Source organism: Podarcis melisellensis (assembly GCF_964234715.1).
Source record: "Podarcis melisellensis genome assembly, chromosome: 9".
In the NCBI taxonomy this organism is placed as follows: domain Eukaryota; kingdom Metazoa; phylum Chordata; class Lepidosauria; order Squamata; family Lacertidae; genus Podarcis; species Podarcis melisellensis.
In genome coordinates, this window is record NC_138541.1 from 12,398,325 (window position 1) to 12,423,590 (window position 25,266).

At 44.4% G+C, this 25,266-nt stretch overlaps 1 protein-coding gene across 1 annotated transcript in view; it reads right to left on the reverse strand.

Annotated features, from left to right (window-relative positions):
* The window catches only part of PRKG2 (protein kinase cGMP-dependent 2), a 66,732-nt gene that overhangs the window by 16,058 nt on the left and 25,408 nt on the right, over positions 1–25,266 (reverse strand). Inside the window, exons 4-10 of the mRNA XM_081924948.1 lie at positions 25,016–25,129; positions 20,745–20,850; positions 16,741–16,804; positions 10,600–10,677; positions 7,240–7,334; positions 5,425–5,493; positions 2,130–2,228 (exon numbers count right to left, since the gene is read on the reverse strand). Of these exons, the coding sequence (XP_081781074.1) occupies positions 2,130–2,228; positions 5,425–5,493; positions 7,240–7,334; positions 10,600–10,677; positions 16,741–16,804; positions 20,745–20,850; positions 25,016–25,129 (625 nt within the window). The remainder of the gene's footprint in view (positions 1–2,129; positions 2,229–5,424; positions 5,494–7,239; positions 7,335–10,599; positions 10,678–16,740; positions 16,805–20,744; positions 20,851–25,015; positions 25,130–25,266) is intronic.

The window sequence follows — 25,266 nt, forward strand, 5'->3', positions numbered from 1 at the left end:
CTTGTAGCATTTTGGGTGTCCTTGAATTAGAATGTCTTTAGCATGTAAAAGGAGAAAATAATTCCATGTCTTCTTAAAGGAGAAAAGTTAGCATAAATAATAGGAAAATAGTGTTGTTGTTTTTTAAAGGAAGATTTGACCTGGAACAGAATGCGATCTTTTTCTAATGAAGTTTTGAGAGTTCCTGTCCACATGTCAAATATACATGCAGATGCAGTCCAGCTGTCACCTGCTGTTCTGCTGAAAGTCTCTTTTTAGTGGCAGCATTTCATGAGGCATTAAATATTGATTGCAATCTCTCTGTTTGGGTACCTCGGGTCTGAAATGGCAATTTGTTTGATGAACAGCCATCTGCTTTTATTGCATCTCTCAGTGGCCTTTTGTAGGTTTATTGTAACGAAGTGAGGGCCAAATAATTTCTCATCAGAATGCCAATGGTAATTTCTCCAACTTGAGCACTGATTCCTGTTCTGCATTAATGGTCTTTTGGATAATCCATTAAAACTGATCAAAATGAAAACGATACTGAGACTGCCTAATATTGCCGAATATTGCTGTGATGGGTGCCTGTGTTTCCATGGTTCTGATCAGCACTAAAAGGAAAAATACAGTGCTAGTAGCAGATAAAGTCCATTTGAAGCCACCATCCTTTACAATTAATCCATCCCACTTCAGTTTTTACTTAAGGTGGCATTATGTCTGCAGTGATGGTGCACATATAGTGCTGCTATACAGCAAACTGTTGTTCCCAGGCTAAGTCAGTTTGGAGGAGGGCTGGAATGGCTAAGATTGCATGCAGATAGGAATTTCTGAGAAAAAATTAAACAGCTGTACTTAAGAGCTTCCTACTATCATTTATGAGAATGGCAAAGTGGAAAGCATACATGCAAAGAACTGAATGCAAAACTAAAAAAAGGGGGGGGGAGGTTCTGGATTGTGGCCAATGCATAGGAATCCCCCTGCTCCATTGCGCAGTGACACTCACAGTGGTGCCATATGTTATGGTAACACAGCCAAAATACTAAAGAAAATCCACAAAAAACAAAAAGCATAGATGGACTGGAAGACATCATCGCTGAGCAGCTCTGCTGGAAAACAACAAAATGCTTCTATGCTGTGATCTTATGTTGCTCTTGTTGTTGTTTAGTCATTTAGTCGTGTCCGACTCTTCGTGACCCCATGGACCAGAGCACGCCAGGCACTCCTGTCTTCCACTGCCTCCCACAGTTTGGTCAAACTCATGTTGGTAGCTTCAAGAACACTGTCCAACCATCTCGTCCTCTGTCGTCCCCTTCTCCTTGTGCCCTCCATCTTTCCCAACATCAGGGTCTTTTCCAGGGAGTCTTCTCTTCTCATGAGGTGGCCATAGTATTGGAGCCTCAGCTTCAGGATCTGTCCTTCCAGTAAGCACTCAGGGCTGATTTCCTTAAGAATGGATCGGTTTGATCTTCTTGCAGTCCATGGGACTCTCAAGAGTTTCCTCCAGCACCATAATTCAAAAGCATCAATTCTTGGGCGATCAGCCTTCTTTATGGTCCAGCTCTCACTTCCATACATCAATACTGGGAAAACCATAACTTTAACTATACGGACCTTTGTCGGCAAGGTGACGTCTTTGCTTTTTAAGGTGCTGTCTAGGTTTCTCATTGCTTTTCTCCCAAGAAGCAGGCGTATTTTAATTTCATGACTGCTGTCACCATCTGCAGTGATCATGGAGCCCAAGAAAGTAAAATCTCTCACTGCCTCCATTTCTTCCCCTTCTATTTGCCAGGAGGTGATGGGACCAGTGGCCATGATCTTCGTTTTTTTGATGTTGAGCTTCAGACCATATTTTGTGCTCTCCTCTTTCACCCTAAATCCGAGATGCCGCAAGAGTTTTTGAGGTCTAAGTTAGCTTGTGAATTTGCGGGACTTGAAAGTGGCTGGAATATGCTGAACGAAAAGTAAATAAATAAACAGACAAAAAACACAGCAACTTGGGTCACCCATGAGTCCAAAATTGGAGGCACTGCAGTCTGTATTCCCTTTTAGCAGGTCTGCTGTCGTAATGTAGATATGTGCCACCAACCCTACAGAATGTTGAAGAGGTTACTTTCCATGCAATTTCAAGGATCAGCTGCAAGACTTACTGAGCTTGTCTTTTTTCATCGTCCCGAGCCAGGGTGGCCACATAACCCGCAAGGTATGCCTGGAGTTCTTCAAAAGTCCCAACTGTTTGATTGAAGGTTCTGCAGAACAAAAGGAATGAACCAACATGGAAGATCATTGCTAGGAGCGACGAGAACACATTTTCGACAGTTTGTCGTCCCCCCCCCAATTAAATATACCACAGAAGTATCTTTGATCTCTACTTAGATCTCGTTAGCCAGACATATGGTAATGAATAAAAACACCCAGAGATAATTGCTGTGTTTGAACGGAACAGCTTCAATGGGCAAACACTGCATGAGGCTGCAATATACACAGGCACTGAAAAACCTGGTTGTCATATTGATGCATATGCTGTTATGTGTGATGACATTGTCTTGTGCTGTATAAGTGATAAAGGGGAGCCACATCGGAGTCAAGGCATCCTCCTTTGCTTGTCCCCGTGCTAGTTTAAGTTTGTTGGTTAAATGTTCTAGTAGGGCAGTTCCTCATAAATTTTGGTACCAGCTGCCTATGTTCACTCCTGATAGGACCTTCCAGAGTCTAGTTGTAATGTGTTAGGAACTGGGCAGAGGAGAAATGGTGGAGACCGCCTCCCCTTCCAGGGAGGAGGAGGAGGAAGGCAGTATAGATTTACAACAGGGGTTTGAGGGAGGTCACAGCTCAGAAGCAGATGAAGGGGACAGTTGGGAAATTGTGGGCGAGTCAGAACAGCTGGCTGACATGTTGTCACTAGAAAGCATTCCAGACCCACCATCTTCCAGAACCCGGCAGGCCTTAAAAGTAGGAGAGCAAAGAGCTCAAAGACAAAGGGCACTTAGCGGCACCCATAGAGGAGGTGATGATGATGATGATGAAGTAGTGGGAGAGACAGGAGGGTGGAGATTCATTTGGGACAACACCATTATCCAAGAGGCTTGGTTCTAGAGCCTCTCTCTGTAAAGTTTGAAATAAAAAAGGACCGTAAGAAACTTTCCCTTGCCTTTATACTTCCCTGGGCAACCAGCTCACGGTATCCTGACATGATGTTTCTAGCTGCTGAGAGTAAGTGACCTATGAGCTCCTTGTCATGTGTATGCGTGTTGTTGTCTTGGGAGATATTTAATAGGGCTAGTTCTGGAGTTACATCTATTACAAAACCCTACACAAACACGCTGTGATAGAATGAAATAACATTAGCCCTCCACATCTCTTTCTCCCCACTTTCTTTCCCCCACAACCACATGGTGTCTATGACAGTACTGTCTCATAGCAAATGTAATCAAACCGTGAAAAAGACTCCATTAATTGAAAATGGAGACGCTGTTTTCCTTGTTTATGTGCTTGTTTTTGTAACACAAGAAAATATTTAGTAAAAACCAATTATAACGAAACAAAAAACCTGATTGCACCTGCTTGAATGCAATTATAGGAAATTAACACTCTGTGACAGTCCTTCACAACTTCTGACCCACCAAGCTGAACTCACATCACCACACTATGTAATGTGGCCCGCAGGGAACTTCATTAACCTATATTTGCTGACTGCGAAAACAAGAGCGGTTTGACAAGAAACAGGCAGAGAAGGGTGTGTCAGAAAGAGAGAGAAAGAAAAAGGATGGTACAGAGAGAGAGAGAGAGAGAGAGAGAGACAGACAGACAGACAGACAGACAGACAGACAGACAGACAGACAGACATGGAGAGGTACGAGGATGGAATGAGGATGTTTCCAAACTGTCGCTATTTTCAGATGGGACTGGCAAACTCAGGGTGTGTGATTAAAGTTGATTTGAAGAAATGAGAAGTTTGTGGATAAGCAGTCTTTTAGGAAACCTCATCTCCCATGAATGATTTAGCACACTGGCAAACTCAGGTTGTGGAATTAAAGTCTATTTTGTGCTCTTGTGCAACAAACCTGAACATTTTGTGATAAGGACAGGGGTGGGAAAATGCATTGGAAAAAGTGAGATAACATTTGGTTGAGTCAAAATCATATAACTCATCCCGCAAACGAATGAGAATGAATGTTCAGTAAATAGCTGACATCCTCAAATGTGCCCACACTTTGTGCAAACAAACCAGGATGGATGTTTGGTAAACAGGGCGTCTGGGACAGGCAGGAGAGAGAAGGCGGTGGCAGAGAGAGAGAAAAGGGACTTAGTGGAAGTTACTTATTTCAGATATGATCCAGGAATCAACTTTTGTTCGACTCTTAATTTTCACTGATTTTGAAAGGTATGAAGTATGTGTTTAAATCTCTCCTACAAAGAACAACAGGACTTTCTGCGCCTTTAGTAGGGATGTCGGGGAATTGCAACAAAACCAGAAACGGAAGTGAAAATTCTTGCAGTCTTGTGTGTTTGCCTGTGCTCAGGAATGGAAATCAGTCAAGTACGTGCAGTTTGTAATTGTTTGCATCGTTGTTGCTGTTTTCTCAAACAATAAGTAGTTACTTAGTTTTTTTAAAAAAAATCGTTTTGCTGTTTCATTTACGTTGAAGTAAAAAGTTACCTAAGCTACATCACTTTACAACAAATAGCAGATAAATAACAAAATATTTAGTGGAAACCAAACTGCAGCGGAATGGAAGCAGCGCTAATTGTGCCCCGAGAAGAGAAGACTGAGAGGTGACATGATAGCCATCTTCAAGATGGAGCAAGCTTGTTTTCTGTTGCTCCAGAGCAGGGGTCAGTGAACTTTTTCAGCAGGGGGTCGGTCCACTGTCCCTCAGACCTTGTGGGGGGCCGGACTATATTTTGGAAAGGAAAAAAAATGATACAAGAGCACCAGGAGCCCCGGTGGCTGTTTACCTGTGTCTTGTGAGCAGCAGGGGCTGGTGGCGGGATGATGAGTGGTGCGCAAAAGGGCTCCGGAGAGGGGCTGCTTAAAATGGTGGCCATTTGAGCACTGCTGCTGCTGGCACTAACAAAGTCCAGTCCCCTTCCTCCTCTAGGCAGGGCGGGGAGAAGTCAGGAGGAGGGAGGGAGGGAGGGAGGGAGGGAGGGAGGGAGGGAGGGAGGGGGAGGCGGCGCCGTGTGAGGGAGAGGGAAAGAATGTGCGCATGCTGACAATCCACACGGTGATTCCTAGACTGTCCACAGGCCGGATCCAGAAGGCAATTGGGCCTGATCCGGCTGCAGGCCTCAGTTTGCCTACCCATGCTCCAGAGGCTAGGACATGAAGCTATAGATTCATATGACAAGAAAGGAAGATTCTGACTAAACATTAGGAAGAACTTTCTAATGCCAAGAGCTGTTTGACTGTGGGGAGCACAAAGTCACAAAGATGCCACTTACTCTCGGTCTATGACAAGGCACTCCACGTCGTTTTCGTCGGCAATTATATTAGCAGACCTGACGTCGTCACTGTAAACGGAAATAAATCAAGGCATCACACTGATTAAATTGTTCTGTCCAATACAGAGATATTAAAAAATGGCGTATTAGATGTCAGCTTGTGTACAATTGGCAGAAGTGGTGCATAAGGAGGACAGAACAGCAGGACAGATCTCCCAGAGGTGCTGAGCTCGCTAGGAAAGGCTTGAGGTGCAGTGGTGGCAAGGTTACGGGAACCCTGGGCTGGCAGCGGCAGCCTGCAGGAGACCAAACACACCAACCCAAGATTTTGCAACCTCACAGATCCCTTGCTCCACTCCTGTCAGGGCCGTCTTACCCTTAGGTGCTAGGGGTGCGGGGCACCTGGGCGTGGGCTCTCAGAGGCACTAGGCCAAGAGTCCGGGGCCTGAGAGTTGAGTCCAGGGAAGAACCCACCCACCAGTCAGAGCGCCGCGATGGGCTCTTCTGCTGTGGGCAGCTCTGTGCTGCAAGTTTGGGGGCAACTGAGCCAGTGAGACACTGTGGTGGCCGGCCGACTCCGCCCTCCTGTGCACCTGGGACTGGGCAACCTGGGTGGCCTGGATCTTTGCACCCCAGCACCGCATATGCTTAAGAAGAAGAAGAGTTTGGATTTGATATCCCGCCTTTCGCTCCTCTTCAGGAGTCTCAAAGCGGCTAACATTCTCCTTTCCCTTCCTCCCCCACAACAAACACTCTGTGAGGTGAGTGGGGCTGAGAGACTTCATAGAAGTGTGACTAGCCCAAGGTCACCCAGCAGCTGCATGTGGAGGAGCAGGGAAGCGAACCCGGTTCACCAGATTAGGAGTCTATCGCTCTTAACCACTACACCACACTGACCCCTGTCCCATTGAACACAGCACCAGTGAGGGGGGGGGCGATGCCACTGCTCATCTGCCCCCCACCCTCCCGTCATGGATCATAGTGGAAGCTAAAACATCCTTTATTTGATAACAGTTTATATACCGCTTCATCGTAGAAAAAAGACCCTCAAATCACAGCAGAACACTTAAATACAACTGAAACTGAAGAGACTCAGGCTGCAAGTTGTGGGAGGATAAATCAGTGGGGGAAATGGGCAGCACAAATATTCATTATTTTTATTTTTTAATTTTTTTTCATTAATTTTCCATTTAAACATATATAATCACATCATTATTATCCACTTTACATGTTTGGCTCTTTAGAGCCTGTCAACTTCGTTCCCTCCCGCCTCTTGGCTTTCAAAAATAACCTTTATATCAGAGCATTTTATATATTTTCCAGTTCTAATATAACTCATTACAAAATACCTCGCAGTTTAAATAAATATAGAAAGGTAAAAAGTTTCTCATTACAAGTCTTCAGATATCTCTTCTAGTGTTGTCAATTGCTTACAATGATCTTTCAAATATTGTATAAATTTACTCCAATGTTTTCCATTTTTTAAGGGAAATTCCCTTATTCTGAATAGGATTCCTCAAAAGAAAAGGGAAAAGTTGACAGCTATGTTTTGGAATACTTGATCATGCTGGGTTCAGATTTTTCCCGTCAGCTTCGCCATTTCTGCAAATTCCATCATTTTCATCTGCCACTCTTCTTTCATTGGCACTTCTTGTTAAATATTCATTATTTTTAGGGCAAAATGGTTAGTCAATTTCCCCCTTAGGATTCATATTCCCAAGTCCTGCTTCTGAACTCCTCAGCCATCCCGCATAATAAACACTTTTAGAAGCAAATGTGAATGCTAGCGATTTTAAAATGTAATTTTCAACTCACCTGATGAGGGCCTTTTCCCCAAAGTAATCTCCTTTCTGCAGCGTTTTAATGAGCTGAGACTGTGTCTGACCTTCTGCAGTTTGGGTAACCTTAACCTAGGATTTGGAGGGCTACATGTTACACAATCACTTGTCAAACACAAATACAATGATACCAAGGCCACGTTCACACCATACATTTAAAGCACCACGGTAGCACTTTAAACAGTCGTGGCTTCCCCCAAAGAAACCTGGGAGTTGTAGTTTGTTCAGAATGCACAGAGTTGTTAGAAGACCTGTATTCTCACAGAGCTACAATTCCCAGAACTCCTTGTGAAGCAGGGTTGAGAGTTAAACCACTTTGGGAACTGAAGTTCTGTGAGGGAAACAGCGCTCTCTTCACAACTCTCAGCACCCTTAACAAACTAAAGCTCCCAGATTTTGGGAGGGAAGCGAAGTGCTGCTATTGTGCTTTAAATATGTGGCATGAATGAGGCCATAGTTGTTTCATCACCCATACAATTTATCATCCTAGTTTATCAACAAGAACCACCATTCTTGAACTGAGCTATTGTTTAGAGTTCTTTGTCGGGTTGGGGTTGTTGCTGTTATTGCGATTAATTTTTGGTATCTGTAATTTAGATCTTATTATGATTTATGTGGAAACTGTGGTTGGCCATTTCCTGATGTTTTATTTATTGTTTATGACTACTGTTGTTACGTCATAATTATGTATTGCAACTATATATTGCAAAACATCTAATAATTAGACTACTGCATTCTGAATCCTATTGTTCTAGGACCAATCAGACTGCTGCCTTTTGGGTCCTATTCGCCATCCGTCTGCTATCACCCATGCTGACTGAGGCTGATAAGAGTTCATCAGCACCTGAAACGACACAGGTTCCCTAATCCCCCCTTTAAAAAAAAACAACAGCATTTGATTGTAGATTGGAACCCACTGAACACAACGCGATGAAATATCTTGCAGGAAGCCCAATCCGTTCCCAGATTTGCCAGCTCCCAGATTCAATAAGCAAATCGCCTGAGATGTGCCCAACACAGACTGATTCCTGCCAGCACATATTTGCTTGCTTTCTCTGAGCGAACTGCAGACGTGTTTATCCCTGGCGCTTGCCAACTGGTAATGCGCCATCTGTGTCTATTCCGGCATGTCGGCTGAGCTGCTCGTTCCCCGATAGTTAACACATAAATGTTTTTTGATTAAGTCCCTTCGCCCTCTGCATAAAAAAAGGAAATATTTTGTTCTGTTTTTCAAATGAAGCTTTCGAAGGCTTTGGCTGGGCTCCATAGTTATCTTAAAAGGTAAAGGGACCCCTGACCATTAGGTCCAGTCGTGGCCGACTCTGGGGTTGTGGCACTCATCTCGCTTTATTGGCCAAGGGAGCCGGCGTACAGCTTCCGGGTCATGTGGCCAGCATGACTAAGCCGCTTCTGGCGAACCAGAGCAGCGCACAGAAATGCCATTTACCTTCCCGCTGGAGCGGTACCTATTTATCTACTTGCACTTTGACATGCTTTTGAACTGCTAGGTTGGCAGGAGCAGGGACCGAACAACAGGAGCTCACCCTGTCACGGGGATTCAAACCGCCGATCTTCTGATCAGCAAGCCCTAGGCTCTGTGGTTTAACCCACAGGTATCTTGGGCATACGTAAAACCTTGGGCACATACAGCTGTATTTTCACTTTGCCATCCAGCACTTGTTGTTATTATTGGTTGCCGACCCTACACCCCAAGGTCCCAGGGTGGGTTACAACATTAAAACATAATATTAAAAACAGTTTAAAATAACTTGCAACTCCCCAAATAAAGTGGGTCCTAAAATATACTCCTCAAGTGTCAAAAAACAAGGCAAAGAGTGCATCTTCATCATTAGCTGGAAGCTGTACAATGAAGGTGCCAGACACACCTCTGTGAGGAAGGAACTCCACAGCTTAGGGGCCACCACCAGGAAGACCCTTTCCTGGGTAACCCCCCAAGTCTCTGGGGGTGGAGCAACTTCCAAGAGGGCCCCCTCTGCTTATCTCAGCACCCAATAAGGTCTAAGGAGCAAAGGAGGGGATCTTTCTGACCTTAAATCAAGTCAGAAACGAACTGGCAACAATGGAGCTGTTTTAAAAATGGGGTTATATGATATCTAAATGGAACCCCAGCTGATATTCTGACTGCTGCATTTCGGATTAATTGAAGTTTCTGATTCACATCCAAGGGCAGCTCCATATACAGCCCTTTAAAAAAGCAATACAGAACAACGAACCCCTATGTTGCAAACTTAACACAACAAACAATACAAGCCACACGAAGACCAGTATACTAGAAAGCACTGCAATTCTTATTGCATAATATACATGATTTAGTACAACAAAAACAAAATGTGTACACTTGTAAATTCTCTAATATATTTGAAATCAAATGAACACACATCTGTCAATCTTTGAAAGTCCGTAGAAGTATAATAAGTCTATGGTTGAAACAAAGTCATAGATGCTATCCTGTGGGCTAAGTGGTAAAACTTTTTTTAGGTGTTCATGGTGCCGAAGTAGTAAGTGAATAACAATGTAGGACAGTGATCCTGGATAATCTGATTGTTTCACTGGAATCTTCTTCAGTACAACCCATAGATTAGAAAAATGCACAAGGAGCTGTGGTCATGAGAATATGTTGCTTGTATTGTTTATTGTCTTAAAAAAAAGCATGCAAATGTATATTTTACCACAACATACATATTTGAATACATATTTTATACATGTGTATTTAATATATGTATTTCAAATACAGCCAACTACTAATTTGTGTGGGGGGGGTTATGTTTCAAGGCACTGCCCCTAGGTGAAATCGCATATCTTTGAAACACCATGGGAAAAAGCTTTAAAATGCTCTGCTCCTGTGTCGTCCCACCCCACCGCATTCTGCCCTGTTCCACCCCTTTTTGTGATGTTTGTGTGACTTTTGGGGTCATTTCCAGGTTTGTCCTGATGTGCATGTGTCTAAAATCGTCGCTGCCTGAGCATATTTTAAGTATTCATTTCTACAACTATTTGATCCTAAATCCCCATACATTTTTATGTTCTTTGGTAGACTCTTCGAGCAGAAAAGTGTGTCGCAGAATTCACAGAAATCCAAAGGATAATTATGTTTAAAATCTGTGCATTATTGGTGCACAAGCTGCAAATTCGATTGGTTGGCTTAAAAAGGAAGAGTAAACCAAATTCTCCTCTTCCCCTAACTGTGACCTTCATTTCAGTATCACTCACGTCCTTGGAAAGGGCAGAATAGTCATCTGTTGTGATTGCAACCAAACAAACCTTCATGCTCCTACCCTTTGGCAAATATACCTGTGCATTTTCAGTGGCAACTTACCTTCCCTTTGGATATAACAAAGAAGGTGTTTCCTTCCTCTCCCTCCCGAATAACATAATCACCTTTGTCATAGTATTCCTAGGGGACAGAAATAATGCAGATTATAAGAGGATGTAGCAACACATTCAGAGCCTTTCAGGGGCCAAAGGGGGGGGGGGAACCACCAGCATTTTAAAGAACATTGTCAAGCGTGTAGGTTTTAATACAGACAATTATTTAAATTCATACCAATCCCTACTGTTCAGAGCCAGATAAAAAGGTTGGATTATTCAGTCTGCTGAAGGCACAGGTGGATTGGGGTATACACCTTTCAAGCAGGGATAATCCCAGGGTTACATAACTGCAAACTTCCTTGCAGACTTCCTGCAACTGGGCAGCAGAATGTTTCTGAGCAGGTAAGATCATGCAAATTCCGAAGAGGCTACAGCTGCTGATAGTGGCAGCTGGACAAGGATCAAGAATCCAGCCCAACAGCCTGAATTCCTCTGCATTGCAGCCATACCACTGTGACTTAAAGGTTAGGGAGGTGTAGCTGGGCAGGGTGTGACCTGGGGCAAATTACCGTATTTTTCGCTCCATAAGACACACTTTTCCCCTCCTAAAAGTAAGGGGAAATGTCTGTGCGTCTTATGGAGTGAATGCGTGGTCCCTGGAGCCAAAATGCCCAGGGGTGAAAAGCAGATTGTGCTTTTTATTTTTTAGAAAAAGGGAAGGGGGTGTTGAAACGAAATCACTGAGCAAGCGATCAGGAGGGAGATAAGGGACGCTAGCAATAAAGGAGGCTGCCTGGGAGGGGGGAGGTAAAAGCACATGGATCCTCAGGATTTTTGCACTGGGTCACCCCAAATTCACCATCAGATCGCATAGCATGTCCATGGCTACAGTCTGCACCAAAAAAATCACACATCTGCTGTTTTGTGGGGCCACAATGGCACAAAAATGTGGTTACAAAGCACGGATCCACATGGATCCTCGGGATTTTTGCATTGGGCTACCCCAAACTCACCGTCAAATCACATATCATGTCTGTGGCCACAGCATGAACCACAAAAATCATACATCCACCGTTCCTTTCAGAATATATTTTTTCTTGTTTTCCTCCTCTAAAAACTAGGTGAGACTTATGGTCAGGTGTGTCTTATGGAGTGAAAAATACAGTATGCAGGGCAGCCTATTATGTAGGGGAATTGCATACGAAGGGCACTGCTGGCTCAACATTCTGTTCTCACTGTGGCTTGACCAGATACTCATACGAAGCCAGAGTGCACCAGTTTTCTAAATGCAGTGTGATGGCAGTGGGGATAAGAGCTTTCCTTTCTTCCCCCAGACTCCAAATGCTATTATGTAGCACCCCACAAAGATTCATCCAGACTACTTCCTCCTTCCTGGCAGACGCTCCTCTCCTCTCTGAAAAATCTCACCCTTCATTAGCATTATCCCCTCCTGCCTTGTTACCTTTAAAAGTCAACCTTTAAATAAGAACCTGAGTCATCGTTGGCTGCCGTCCCTGGAAACCTTCAAAGTGGAGGTGTAAGAGAAATACAGTGGCAAAAATGTGTGTCTAGGCAAACAGACAGTATGAGCTTGTTTTGGCCTCAGCTCAAATGCAGCTGCATTGAGAAAAATGGCACATGAAGTTGACAGAAGATATTTATTCTGCATCCAAACAGCTCAGTAGCTCACTAATACGAATAGGTAGCATCTCAGATTATTTCTTTGGGGCTATAACTACCACCAGCCCTGGCCAACATGGCTGCTCTGGCAGTGGCTAATGGGAATGGTAGTTCTGAACATCTGGAGGGCACCCGATTGGCGAAGGCTGCCTTACAGCTGCTTTGCACTGATTCAAACCTCTGGTCCATCTAGCTCAGCACTGTCAACACAGACTGGCAGCAACTGCCTAGGGTTTCAGGCAGGGTTATCTCCTGACTATATCTGGAGATGCCAGGGATTGAACTTTCTGTATGCAGTGCAGAAGGGGTGGGTGATATATCGTCCAAAACTGGTTTGAAGCCCATATTGTGATATTGGTTTCATAATTTTTGACCTGGCAATATATTGCGAATCATGGTGTGTGTATGTGTGCTAAACAAAAAAATCACATTGTGGGGGGAAATGTGAAGCCAATCAATGCTCCTTTTGATTCCTGCAGCCCCTGTTAACTCTGCCAGCACAGCTCTCCCCTGCTTCTTGCAGGGGGCAGCGAATCACAAGAGCAGGTAAAGGTAAAGGTACCCCTGCCCATACGGGCCAGTCTTGACAGACTCTAGGGTTGTGCGCTCATCTCACTCTATAGGGCGGGAGCCAGCGCTGTCTGCAGACACTTCCAGGTCACGTGGCCAGCGTGATGAAGCTACTCTGGCGAGCCAGAGCCTCACATGGAAACGCTGTTTACCTTCCCGCTAGTAAGCGTTCCCTATTTATCTACTTGCACCCGGGGGTGCTTTCGAACTGCTAGGTTGGCAGGCACTGGGACTGAGCAAGGGGAGCGCACCCCGCCGTTGGGATTCGAACCACTGGCCATGCGATCAGCAAGTTCTAGGCGCTGAGGTTTAGCCCACAGTGCCACCCGCGTCCCATTCAAATCACAAGAGCAGGCGCCGGCAAATATCACAATGTAGGAGCAACCGTGAAGCCAGCCAATGCCTCCACATAGCTCCATCCTTATTTCAGACATTGCGATATATCAGTATATCACAATGCTCAGCTGGTGATATAGCATGATGTTGAGGACCAGATATCACCCAGCCCTACAGTGCAGATGCTCTACCACCGAGCCACAAGCCTTCCACCAATACAAAGCAGCTCCAGAAAGGTGAGGTGACTACTGTTATCATTATTCTACAACCATGTTCTGCTCCTCTTTCAAAAATCTCAGGCCACAAGAACTGCCATGACTTCTTCTATGTATTCAGTGGTCTGTGTTTGCCTGAGCTTGAGTCTGCACTAAAGATTCTGAGCCCCTGTGTTCTGATTGGATACATGATATCCAATCACAGAACATTTTAGGATTTGGGCCTCTGCCATTGGCCCTTCAACTCTGAGTTATGATTTGCAGCTTGGCAGTCTAGACAGCCAATCACGTTGGGAGTGGCCCAGGCCTTCAGAAATGTATATAACCAGTTGATTTGCCCCTGTTGTCCAGTTCTGTTAGTTCAATAAAGGTTCCTGCTGTTATCACTGTGTCTTGCCTGGTGGGAGCCCACCTACACTTCAACTTCCCTAAAAAGTATTCAGAACCGCCAATATTGTTAGGGCTGTTTGTGTGGTCTGGCCAGCCCTACAAACAGTCTGTGCGTTGTGAACTTTGGAAGAAATTCAGATCGCTCATGATAAGGCATTAGCAAAAAAAAGGGAAAGAAAGGAAAGAGGGGGAGGCAGGTATCGATGATGGGACAAAGGCTGAGAGCACGGATCCTGCTCAAAATATTTTGAATGTCTCTCAAATTACATTTCCTAATCCTCGCCAAATCACTCTGCAACGCTCTTCTGCAGAAATAAGTTCCACTGAAATTAAACGGCACATTTACTTCCAAGTAAATGGCATTCAGGATTGGAGATATAAAGCGCTAAATGAGATCCATTTCCTGCTCATTTGTTCTACCGGAGAATAAAGCCAGATACTTGCAATGCCATAAAGTGTGCATTAAACCAATATGCCCAGAGCTGTTCACACATAAAACTGTCTGCTCATTTACAATGACAAATACCTAAGCAAGAGCAAAGGAATAAAAACCCTACTAATAATTTTAGGTTTCAAATAATTATTCCAGTTGCAGGATCTTGTTATATTTTTATAACTAAAGAAGGAAAACTGAGCAGTGAAGAGAAAAATCTAGTATTTGTTCTAGACAGCTCTGTACAGTTTTTATCAGTCACTATCGCTACTCCATTAATTCTGGTTACTTGATAGACAGAGGAGGACAGGCTGGCTTCCATAAGTTTCATCACAGCAAGTATTTCGTTACAGATAATTGCCATAATGTCAGGAGCTATTTTAAGCGCTCCTTGGGGCTCGCACGCACAAAGTCTTCTTGGAACAGCAAAATCCACATGCTTCTCACCGCAAGCGATGTGATTTGCAGGTGTTACTGACCGCATCCTTGCGATACATTTAAAACAGCAGAATTCCACTTTAGCTTTGTGGAATCCTGGGAACTTTAACTTGTTAACGGTGCTGAAAGTTGTTAGGAGACCCCTATTCCCCACACAAAGCTATGATTCCCAGAATTCCCTGGGAAGAAGGATTGATTGCTAAACCACTCTGGGAACTGAAGCATTTTGAGGGGAACAACTCTTAACAAACTGCGGTTCCCATGATTCTTTGGGATGATAGTTTAAAACCAGGAACCATAGCCATGATAGTTTAAAACCAGGAACCTGGCAGAGGGCCTTCTCGGTGGTGGCTCCTGCCCGCTCTGTGGAGTGGGAGTGGCCCAGGCCTTCAGAAATGTATATAACCAGTTGCTTTGCCCCTGTTGTACAGTTCTGTTAGTTCAGATGTCAAAGAAATAAACTACTATCTGACTTTTAGAAGACGTCTGAAGGCAGCCCTGTTTAGGGAAGCTTTTAATATTTGATGAATTATTATATTTTAATATTTTGTTGGAAGCCACCCAGAATGGCTGGGGAAACCTAGCCAGACGGGTGGGGGTATGTATGTATGTATGTATGTATGAATAAATAAATAAATAAATAATATTATTATTATTTAAATTGTGCTGCACTGCTCTTGATATATGATGTGGATGTGTTCACTGTCTGAGAAACACAAGCCCAGTAATATGGTCATTTTTGTGACCACACTACAGTCAGCTAAAAACAGATTTCCTACACTGTCAATCATAACTTCTTTGTGCAACTGCAATTTTTGAAATATTCCCCAACAGAAAAACAACAGCTCTGCGAATAGAAAATTATCATAACTAACTAGGCTTAGCTGTCCTACTAACGTGCTGACTTTCCAGTGCCACAGGTAGGACATAGTCTTGCTCTTCTGGAATATTTGGTGATTTTAGTTAAAGTTCAGCCATTTGGCCTACTGTTCTATACCTGCTTATTAGGGAGTGTGTCCCCAACCCCCGAGTAAACATATATAGGAATAGACAGCAAAATCTGCCCATTTCCCATGCGGCAATGAGAGCACAACCAATTAGTGCCCTTGAACTCTTGATCAAAAGGTTTTTGATCCAATGGAAGCATCCACAACCAATTAGTGCCCTTGAACTCTTGATCAAAAGGTTTTTGATCCAATGGAAGCATCCACTGACAGAAGAGGAGTATTTTTCCAATCTTCCCTTCCCCTGGCCCCCATGCCACCTTCTACTGAATCATAGAATCATAGAGTTGGAAGAGACCACAAGGGCCATCGAGTCCAACCCCCTGCCAAGCAGGAAACACCATCAGAGCACTCCTGACATATGGTTGTCAAGTCTCTGCTTAAAGACCTCAAAAGAAGGAGACTCCACCACACTCCTTGGCAGCAAACTCCACTGTCAAACAGCTCTTACTGTCAGGAAGTTCTTCCTAATGTTTAGGTGGAATCTTCTTTCTTGTAGTTTGGATCCATTGCCCCGTGTCCACTTCTCTGGAGCAGCAGAAAACAACCTTTCTCCCTCCTCCTTTTATATATTTGGACATGGCTATCATATCACCCCTTAACCTCCTCTTCTCCAGGCTAAACATGCCCAGCTCCCTTAGCCGTTCCTCATAAGGCATCGTTTCCAGGCCTTTGACCATTTTGGTTGCCCTCCTCTGGACACGCTCCAGTTTGTCAGTGTCCTTCTTGAACTGTGGTGCCCAGAACTGGACACAGTACTCCAGGTACTGTGTACTGAAAGTACACAGTAAACAGTACTGAAAGTGTGGCCCACTTTCTATCCTCTTCCAGAGGGTCCCCTCAATTCTCTGGAGCTGATTTTCCAGAGGCACTGCAGGATCAAAAGCCCTTTGGTAGAGCACAAGGGCACCAGCTGGATTCTGCCAGTTACTTAAAGTGGATGTGAATCTACAACACATTATTTTATACCACGTAATCCCAGGTTAACTGCTGTCTGTCATATAGGATTTTTCCTGAAGCTTTCAAACAGAATACAAGAGATCTCATTGGAAGCCCGTGCCACTGGGTATAAAAGTACTTACCACTTCCAAGCAGTCTATAATCTTTGTCAGTTTATCTTCAGGTAGATTCTTCAGCAGAGAAACACTTTGAAAGATAAATTTCAAAGGATTGCATTTAATTCAACTTGTATGTAGAGTTTCAACTCCTCTACACAGTTTCAGCTTTCCTGTTGCAGACATTTATTGTCGGGGTAGCTGGGTTCTCTTTAGTTATTGTTACGTTTTAGGGTTCTTACAATCAAGTGGTGTATAAATTTTATGACCTAAATAAAATGAATACTTCTCCCAATCCAAAAGGATATTTTGCATGATAACTCTCAAAACAGAAATTATCCAAGCGACTAAAAGAGCAAGTGAATGATGCTCAGGTAGGGGCTACTGATATAAGGCTTAGAAGTAGCACAGGAGAACCAACGTGATCTAAATAATTGAAAATATACCCCTGAAAAATGTGTTTTTCAGTGCTTTCAACACCATGTGGTTATAATGGAATATTTTGTTATTATGCTGCTAAATAGTTGTGACAGAAATAAGAGCTCTACTGAGGTTAAAGGTAAAGGGACCCCTGACCATTAGGTCCAGTCACAGATGACTCTGGGGTTGCGGCGCTCATCTCGCTTTATTGGCCGAGGGAGCCGGCGTTTGTCTGCAGACAGCTTCCAGGTTATGTGGCCAGCATGACTAAGCCGCTTCTGGCGAACCAGAGCAGCACACGGAAACATCGTTTACCTCCCCGCCGGAGCAGTACCTATTTATCTACTTGCACTTTGTGCTTTTGAAATGCTAGGTTGGCAGGAGCAGGGACCGAGCAACAGGAGCTCACCCCGTCGTGGAGTTTCGAACCGCCAACCTTCTGATCAGCAAGTCCTAGGCTCTGTTGTTCAACCCACAGCACCACCCGCGTCCTAGAATCATAGAATCATAGAGTTGGAAGAGACCACAAGGGCCATCGAGTCCAACTCCCTGCCAACCTACTGAGGTTAGTCGCATATTAAAAGCAAGTGTGCTTAATATTGCCCTCTTATTTTGGAGGGACAAGTTAATATCGCATGTAATTTGGCCCTGAAATTCTCTTCCCTCCACAAGCCCACACACATACTTGAAATGCTTTGAACGATATATACAAGGAGCATCACGTAAGAACAACTGCCTTGACCTAAAGCTGAGACTAACCCAGAAGGCCTGTAGACTCCATCTTGGTAGTCAAGATAATCGCAAAACTATTTGGTAGTTATAAGATTGAGCTCATATATAAGTTTATATTCACTTGTGTGGATATACGCTAATTGACATGCTTTGGTGCTATGCTTATTTGGGGGTCCTGGAATGCTGGGCTCTTGGCCCAGAGAATGTAGCTTTTCGTCTGCCTTGAATAGTCGCCACTTATGCCCGCATGGACTGATGGAAAGCTCTGGCCAAGCTGACGTATGTTGATCTTTGTATGAGCAATGTATAGTGGTACCTTGGTTTCCAAATGGCTTAGTTGCTGAACAAATTGGCTCCCGAATGCCACAAACCCGGAAGTAAGTGTTCTGGTTTGCGAACGTTTTTGGGAAGCCGAAAGTCTGACACGCAGCTCCTGCAGCCAATCGGAAGCTGTGCCTTGGTTTTCAAACAGTTTCAGGAGTCGAATGGACTACTGGAACGGGTTAAGTTTGAGAACCAAGGTACCACTGTACAGTGGTACCTCAGGTTACATACGCTTCAGGTTACAGACTCCGCTATCCCAGAAATAGTGCTTCAGGTTAAGAACTTTGCTTCAGGATGAGAACAGAAATCGGACGGCGGCAGCGCAGCAGCAGCGGGAGGCCCCATTAGCTAAAGTGGTGCTTCAGGTTAAGAACAGTTTCAGGTTAAGAACAAGCCTCCGGAACGAATTAAGTACATAACCAGAGGTACCACTGGGTGAGGGCAAGTTGTGACAACCTCTCCCTGTTGCGGTGTCCGTGCTGTGTCTGTACAGACAGGGAGACTCTGCATGCTGTTTGTAAGTTTACACTAGAGCTGGTCATTCTGGCATTCATGACATCCTTCTTGGTATCGCTGCATCAAAACACCAGCCCATCTGAATCAGATCTGATCATATCTGGATCAGATATGGTAGAGGATAGCTCAGTTAGTAGAGCATTAGATTCTTGATCTCAGCACCGAGGATTCAAAGCCCGGATGCCTACAGGAAGCCCCTGAGCAAAACCTGAGGGCAACAGCCCTCTCCTTGTGATTTCCAGCAACTGGTATTCTGAAGCATACAATGGAAGGAGAACATTGTCACTGATAGCCTTTCTATCTCTGAATATAGAGCCACACAAGTTGTGGGCTACCGGAGAAAATCAAAATACCTGCAAGAAATCTGGCCTTCTAATACAATTTTCAATCTGATTTTAATACTGTACCATTGTGTTATAGTAACCTGCCCTAAGGGGCCAGCAAGAAATTCTCTAAATAAAATTTTCTCAGTCAGCAAGCCTGCTCTCAAGACATATTGCTGTGTCTGCCTCATTGACTTTATTTACTAAATATAGATGTAATTGAAATCAGTAAATGTCCATGGCAGACTTGCAGATACTTCACCCGCAATCAGTGAGGCATTAAGTGGGTACTTGATGTCAAATCAGCTTGCAGTAAGGAATTAAATAAAAACATTCAAATCTGAATTGCTAGAGAAGTTTTACTTGGCAATCTGTCCCAAGGCTCTGCCATCTAAAAACAAGAGGATTGAATGACTGACTGATAATCTTTGATCTCTGCTCATTTTCAGTAATATACAGTTAGGCTTCTTCCAGATGACCTGTTTATTCAACATTCATCCAGATTCGTTTGCAGGGAGTTGAGACAATGTTGACTATTTAATGTAGGGTTGCCGTATTTTGAAGAGCGAAAAAGAGGACAGATTTGCCAACTTCTACTTTTAACTATGGATCGCTGTGATGACTCTCATTTTACATACCCATGAAAAAGAGGATGTGTCCTGGAAAAAGAGGACATATGGCAACCCTAATTTACGGAGCATTCATTCTGATTTGTTTGCAGACAATGTGTCAAAGCAAGCATTGATGCACTATCCAGTAAATTGTTAGGATATTTCCGTTCCACCTTAAGAGGGAACAGGCTGTGTGAGTCAGAGTCTGCGTATTTCCTGTTCACAGGATGTTTATGTTTGCTATTGCTTTCGTTTCTCTCTCGGTGCCTGAACACGCTAGCAGGCGGTCATGTTTTTCTTTGTTCTGACCAATGCTGAATAAACTTGTAAATATGCTCTCCTGCTGTGCAACTTTCGCTGTGTGAATTCTGCTGATAGAGTGTGCATCAGCCCAGGAATGTGGCAATCTATTTCTGGAGCTTGTGTCGCTAAACGTTGATACTGTATGTACGGGAGGTCGATGGACGTCCGGAGTCCGGAGTCGGCGTGGAGGCAGTGATGGCCTTTGTCTCCCTGGCAGTATCCCAACATAAATTTCCCCATCACTTTCATTTTCACAAAAAGTCCAATATTTTTGTGGGGAAGGATTTTTGCGCAAGACATCCCAATAAACTGTAATTGTGCATTATGCATCTGAATCCCACCCCCAAACAGCAGCAATTTGGAAGTGCTGCTGAACTAGTTTAATGTTATGAGCATAATCTTCCCCCTGAGTTCCACCATTTTCTGCCATTGCCCCGAGGATGAATTCAGAAGCAATCACTTCTGTTTTTCATTAACCATAGCTTGCCATATCATCTGACTAGTTTAGGAAGCTGGCATTTTTTTCATTGAACACAGTTAAATTTAACCACAGTTTAGGGTTCAGATGACACGCTAAACAGTGGTTAATATAAAACAGAATTGCTAGCTTCTGACTTCCTCCTCGCAGCCATGGGAAGGCTGCAAGCTCAGGTCAAGCTAGGGGGATTCTCCTACTGCTAAACCACAGTGTTAGCATTATGCCTAAATGAAGTCAATGTATCTAAATGTACCAGACCCTCCCCACTAAATGCAGCAATAATTATCTGTCTATCCTGAGAAAACAAGTGTATGCATTGTTTACCTTCTGAGGAAGTTTCTGTATTGGTCATGCCTTGCTTGTGCTGTCCTCCTCATTATATTCTGGAAAACTTCTCTGTCTAATGCCCATGTTTTCACGCTGGTGACAGCTTTAGGAACAACAAGAAAAGCAAAATTAAGAAGCTAAACAATTCTACAGCATACAGAAAGTCACCCAGGTACACCCAGTGCAAATCCACCAAAGTGAGCACATTGACTAAGGTTCTTTGTGAAACTGAGAATGCATTCACACTCACAGTGGGATTTTTGTATCACCTTCTTGTAGCCGAAATTGTCAGCGAGGGAAGCTGCAACTGGCGGCTTCACACCTCGCTGGTGTGATGATATGATTTTACACAGCAACTGCTCATGTTTTACCCTGGACGATTTCTATTCCAGGACAGCTTATAAATGCTGCAAATGAATAATTGGCATTCTCAGCAGGATTTCATAGTAAAGAACTAACAATAGCTCAGAGTCTTCCAAGGGGACAGATCCAAGGTGATGCATCTCAGATTTTACGGGACTACTAGTCCCATCATCCTTGATTGATGAGTGAGGTTTATGGGAACTGGAGTCCAACAAAATCTGGGAGGCACCACAATAGCTACCCCTGAGTTAGAGTGCCAGGATAAGGAAAATAGTGTTCAAGTGGGTGTCAGGCGTCAGAGGATCCAATCCCCACAGCAGGTTGCCAGGAACGGAAGACAAGGAAAGTTCTTACCAACTGCTTTTTATTCAATATTTACAGAGAGAGGCTTAGAAATGCAGCCTCTTAGAATAATGGCATTGCTCCCAGTAAAGTTCCAACCCCCTTCTCTCCTAACTTCCTCAATGCAGAGAGATCTGCATTGGCTCCCAGTACGTTTCCGAGCACAATTCAAAGTGCTGGTGCTGACCTTTCCTTTAAAGCCCTAAACGGCCTCGGCCCAGTATACCTGAAGGAGCATCTCCACCCCCATCATTCAGCCCGGACACTGAGATCCAGCGCCGAGGGCCTTCTGGCGGTTCGCTCATTGCAAGAAGTGAGGTTACAGGGAACCAGGCAGAGGGCCTTCTCGGTAGTGGCACCCACCCTGTGGAACGCCCTCCCACCAGATGTGAAGGAAATAAGCAGCTATCCTATCTTTGAAAGACATCTGAAGGCAGCCCTGTTTAGGGAGGTTTTTAATATTTAATGCTGTATTGTTTTTAACACTCGATTGGGAGCCGCCCAGAGTGGCCGGGGAAACTCAGCCAGATGGGCGGGATATAAATAATAAATTATTATTAATTATCATTATATTCGTCAACAGCACCACCCCCTCTATGGTTGCTGCTTAGGGCCATCTGTCTCCAAGCCCTTTGCTCTCCTACTTTTAAGGCTCACCAGGTTCTGGGAGATGGTGGGTCTGGAATGCTTTCTTATGATAACATGTCAGCTAGCTGCTCCAACTCTGGCCCCTTCGCCTCTCCCATTATTTCCCAACTTTTCCCCTCATCTTCCACTGACCTGTGACCTCCCTCAAACTCCTGTTGTAATTCAGAACTGTCTTCTTCTTCTCTGGAAGGGCCAGGCTGGGGAGGTGGTCTCCACCATTCCTCCTATGCCCAGTGGCCTTTGTCCATTCCCTGACCCCCAGTCTAAGTTGCCACATAGGGTTGCTTTGGGGCAGAGATGGATTTAGAGTAGTATGAGCCATGCAGCCACACCAGGTGTGCAGCCAAGATGGGCACATTCTCAAAGCCTGGTAAGTGGGTAAGAGCTTGCCCAGCTTTGGGAAGGAGGCATTAAGGCTCCAGCAGAGTCCTAGAGTCCTCCTTCCCAAAGCCAGGCAAGTTCTTACCAAGCTTTAGGAAGGAGGTGGGAGGGCTCTAGGATCCTGCCAGAGCCTCATGCCTCCTTCCCAACGCCCAGCTTAAGCTGGTGCCTCAAGGGCTGGGGGTAGGGTGTCAAATGCACACCATAGCTGTCAATGTTTCCCTTTTTTTAAAGGGAAACTCCCTTATTTTGAATAGGATTCCTCACAAGAAAAGGGAAAAGTTGACAGCTATGTATATTACCACAGTGCACCCCTACATGGGGAAGGATGAAATAGCCCCTTGGTATTTTGCTCTGAGCTTTTCAGAGAAAGAATAAGATATAAACAAACTGACAGTCCTTCTTATTAATACTGTGGAGAATATTCCTTTCTTATATGATAATGACTCCTGCTTGCCTGGATGGAGGATAGAGAGGTGTGTGTAGAAAGCGGCCCATTGTACAAAAGTAAAATTGACACCTATTGCTCAACCCATTTTTGCCTCTGGCATTGCTCGCCATTGGAGTGTGGCGCTTGGAACATTGCCCAGAAGGTAAGCTGCCCCCTAATCTCAAAAGGGCTTCTCATTCCCACTGCAATATGTATGCATGCTACTAAATACAAATAACATCTGAGTTGTGCTTAGGATGCTAAGGAGAAAACGTTGACAAAGGCTCCTAATTAACATGCACTAAAAACTGCTCAAAACCTGACCTGGGGCTGTAACGAGCTGACAACTCAGGAGCACTTTGTAAAAAAAACAAACGAGAATCAAAATAGAAAGTGGTCATGGCAGATAAACTAATCTGCATAGTGCTGCCTCTTGTATGAGATTAGCAGAAATTGTTCCGTGCCGCTTTTCTGAATATGAATTGCGTCTGCTCAACACGCAAAAAGATCCTCAGGGCCTGCTTTTTCCCTTCAAGAATCTAACTAGGCTTCTGGAGCTAGCAGTTCTGGGCCAAGGCATTGACCAACAGGCCAGAGAAGGGAACTGTTGCTACTTCAGAGCAGACAGTAGGAACCTCTTTATTGGAATTCACATATCCAAGAGTGAAAATGATGCATCAATCAGATCCCTCTGTATGTAACATTCCCAGGTCTTGCTTGGGAACATGTCATGGGAAACTGCTGGGATGTTTTTCCACACCTATTGGATTAGCCTCTGCCTGCCTGACACATATATTTGTCCGTCTGCCTTCCCTGATTAGGGACAGAGCCAAAATTTGATTCAGTTTGATTCAGTTCTCATTTAAAGGTAAAGGTAAAGGGACCCCTGACCATTAGGTCCAGTTGTGACCGACTCTGGGGTTGCGGCGCTCATCTCGCTTTATTGGCCGAGGGTGCCGGCGCACAGCTTCCGGGTCATGTGGCCAGCATGACTAAGCCGCTTCTGGTGAACCAGAGCAGTGCACGGAAATGCCATTTGCCTTCCCACCGGAGTGGTACCTGTTTATCTACTTGCACTTTGACATGCTTTCGAACTGCTAGGTTGGCAGGAGCAGGGACCAAGCAACGGGAGCTCACCCTGTCACAGGGATTCGAACCACCGACCTTCTGATCAGCAAGTCCTAGGCTCTGTGGTTTAACCCACAGTGCCACCTGCGTCATTTAAAGGTGAACCCACCTAAATCACACTTCCCAAAACAATGCACGAACTGAAACACAGCCAGCCTTCAAAATTTGCCCTCCTCTGAATTTTGCACAGTGGTTCTCCAGCCAAATAATGCGTACTGAAATGCATATGTTAATTGCATATAAATGCATATATGACTGAAAATGGCATGCAAACATGTATTATATTAAAATATTAACATTCAGTAATATTTATTAGGGAAAATACACTTTGCACAAATGTGCATATTAGAGAAAACTGCATCCGAAAAAAAGGGTGTGCTGGGAGAAATTTGCACTAGAATGCTGATGAATTTTCAGGGGGACTTTTAAAAAAGAAAATAAATAAATTTGCAAACTGAGGTGGAAATGTGGAGGGCTGAAAAACTGAGAAACTGAAACTGACAGATTTGTCCATCTCTAGCCCTGATCTACCTTGTTTTGCCCTTTCACTCACAAACTGCTGCTCCAGTTTTGGAATTCCATTTGCTAAATCCCCTCACAACTGCTTGTTCCACCAACCTCAGCTGCCCAAGGCCTCGCAGCCATAGCTAGAGACGACCAGATGGTGTGCTTCAGAATCTCTACAGCAGGAATGGGGAACCTGGGGTCCTTCAGCTGTTGTTGGACGGCAGCTAGCTGACTATTGGTCATGCTCACTCGTGCTGATGAGAGTTCAACAACATCTGGCTCCTCATCCTTGCTGTGCAGCATCAAACCCAAAGCTGCAGGTTTTGTCTCACAAGACCCCCACATGGCCACTGTGCGGCTCTTCTCTGTTTGCCTCATCATCCCCACAATCTCTTTTATCAGGAAAGAGCAGCCTGGAGAGGGTTGCTTTTCTGCTTTTGCTAAATTTCGAGGGATTGAGTGCACACACCTTTCACCGAGGCCGTCCTTGTGCAGTTGTACAAAATGGCCAGCTCCCCAAACGCTGTCCACACAGGAATCGAAGAGAGAAGTTTGTTTTGCTGAAAGACTTCCAACCTGCCTTCTGCAGGGAGAAAAAGACAGAATCAAAAATGGTGTGCAATTTTGCTGACTAGCTACGAGCCAGGTTCCTACAATCACTTTTATATAAAACCTAACCCCCAAAAAACCAAAAACCAGACAGCCAGGTAATCTAATATC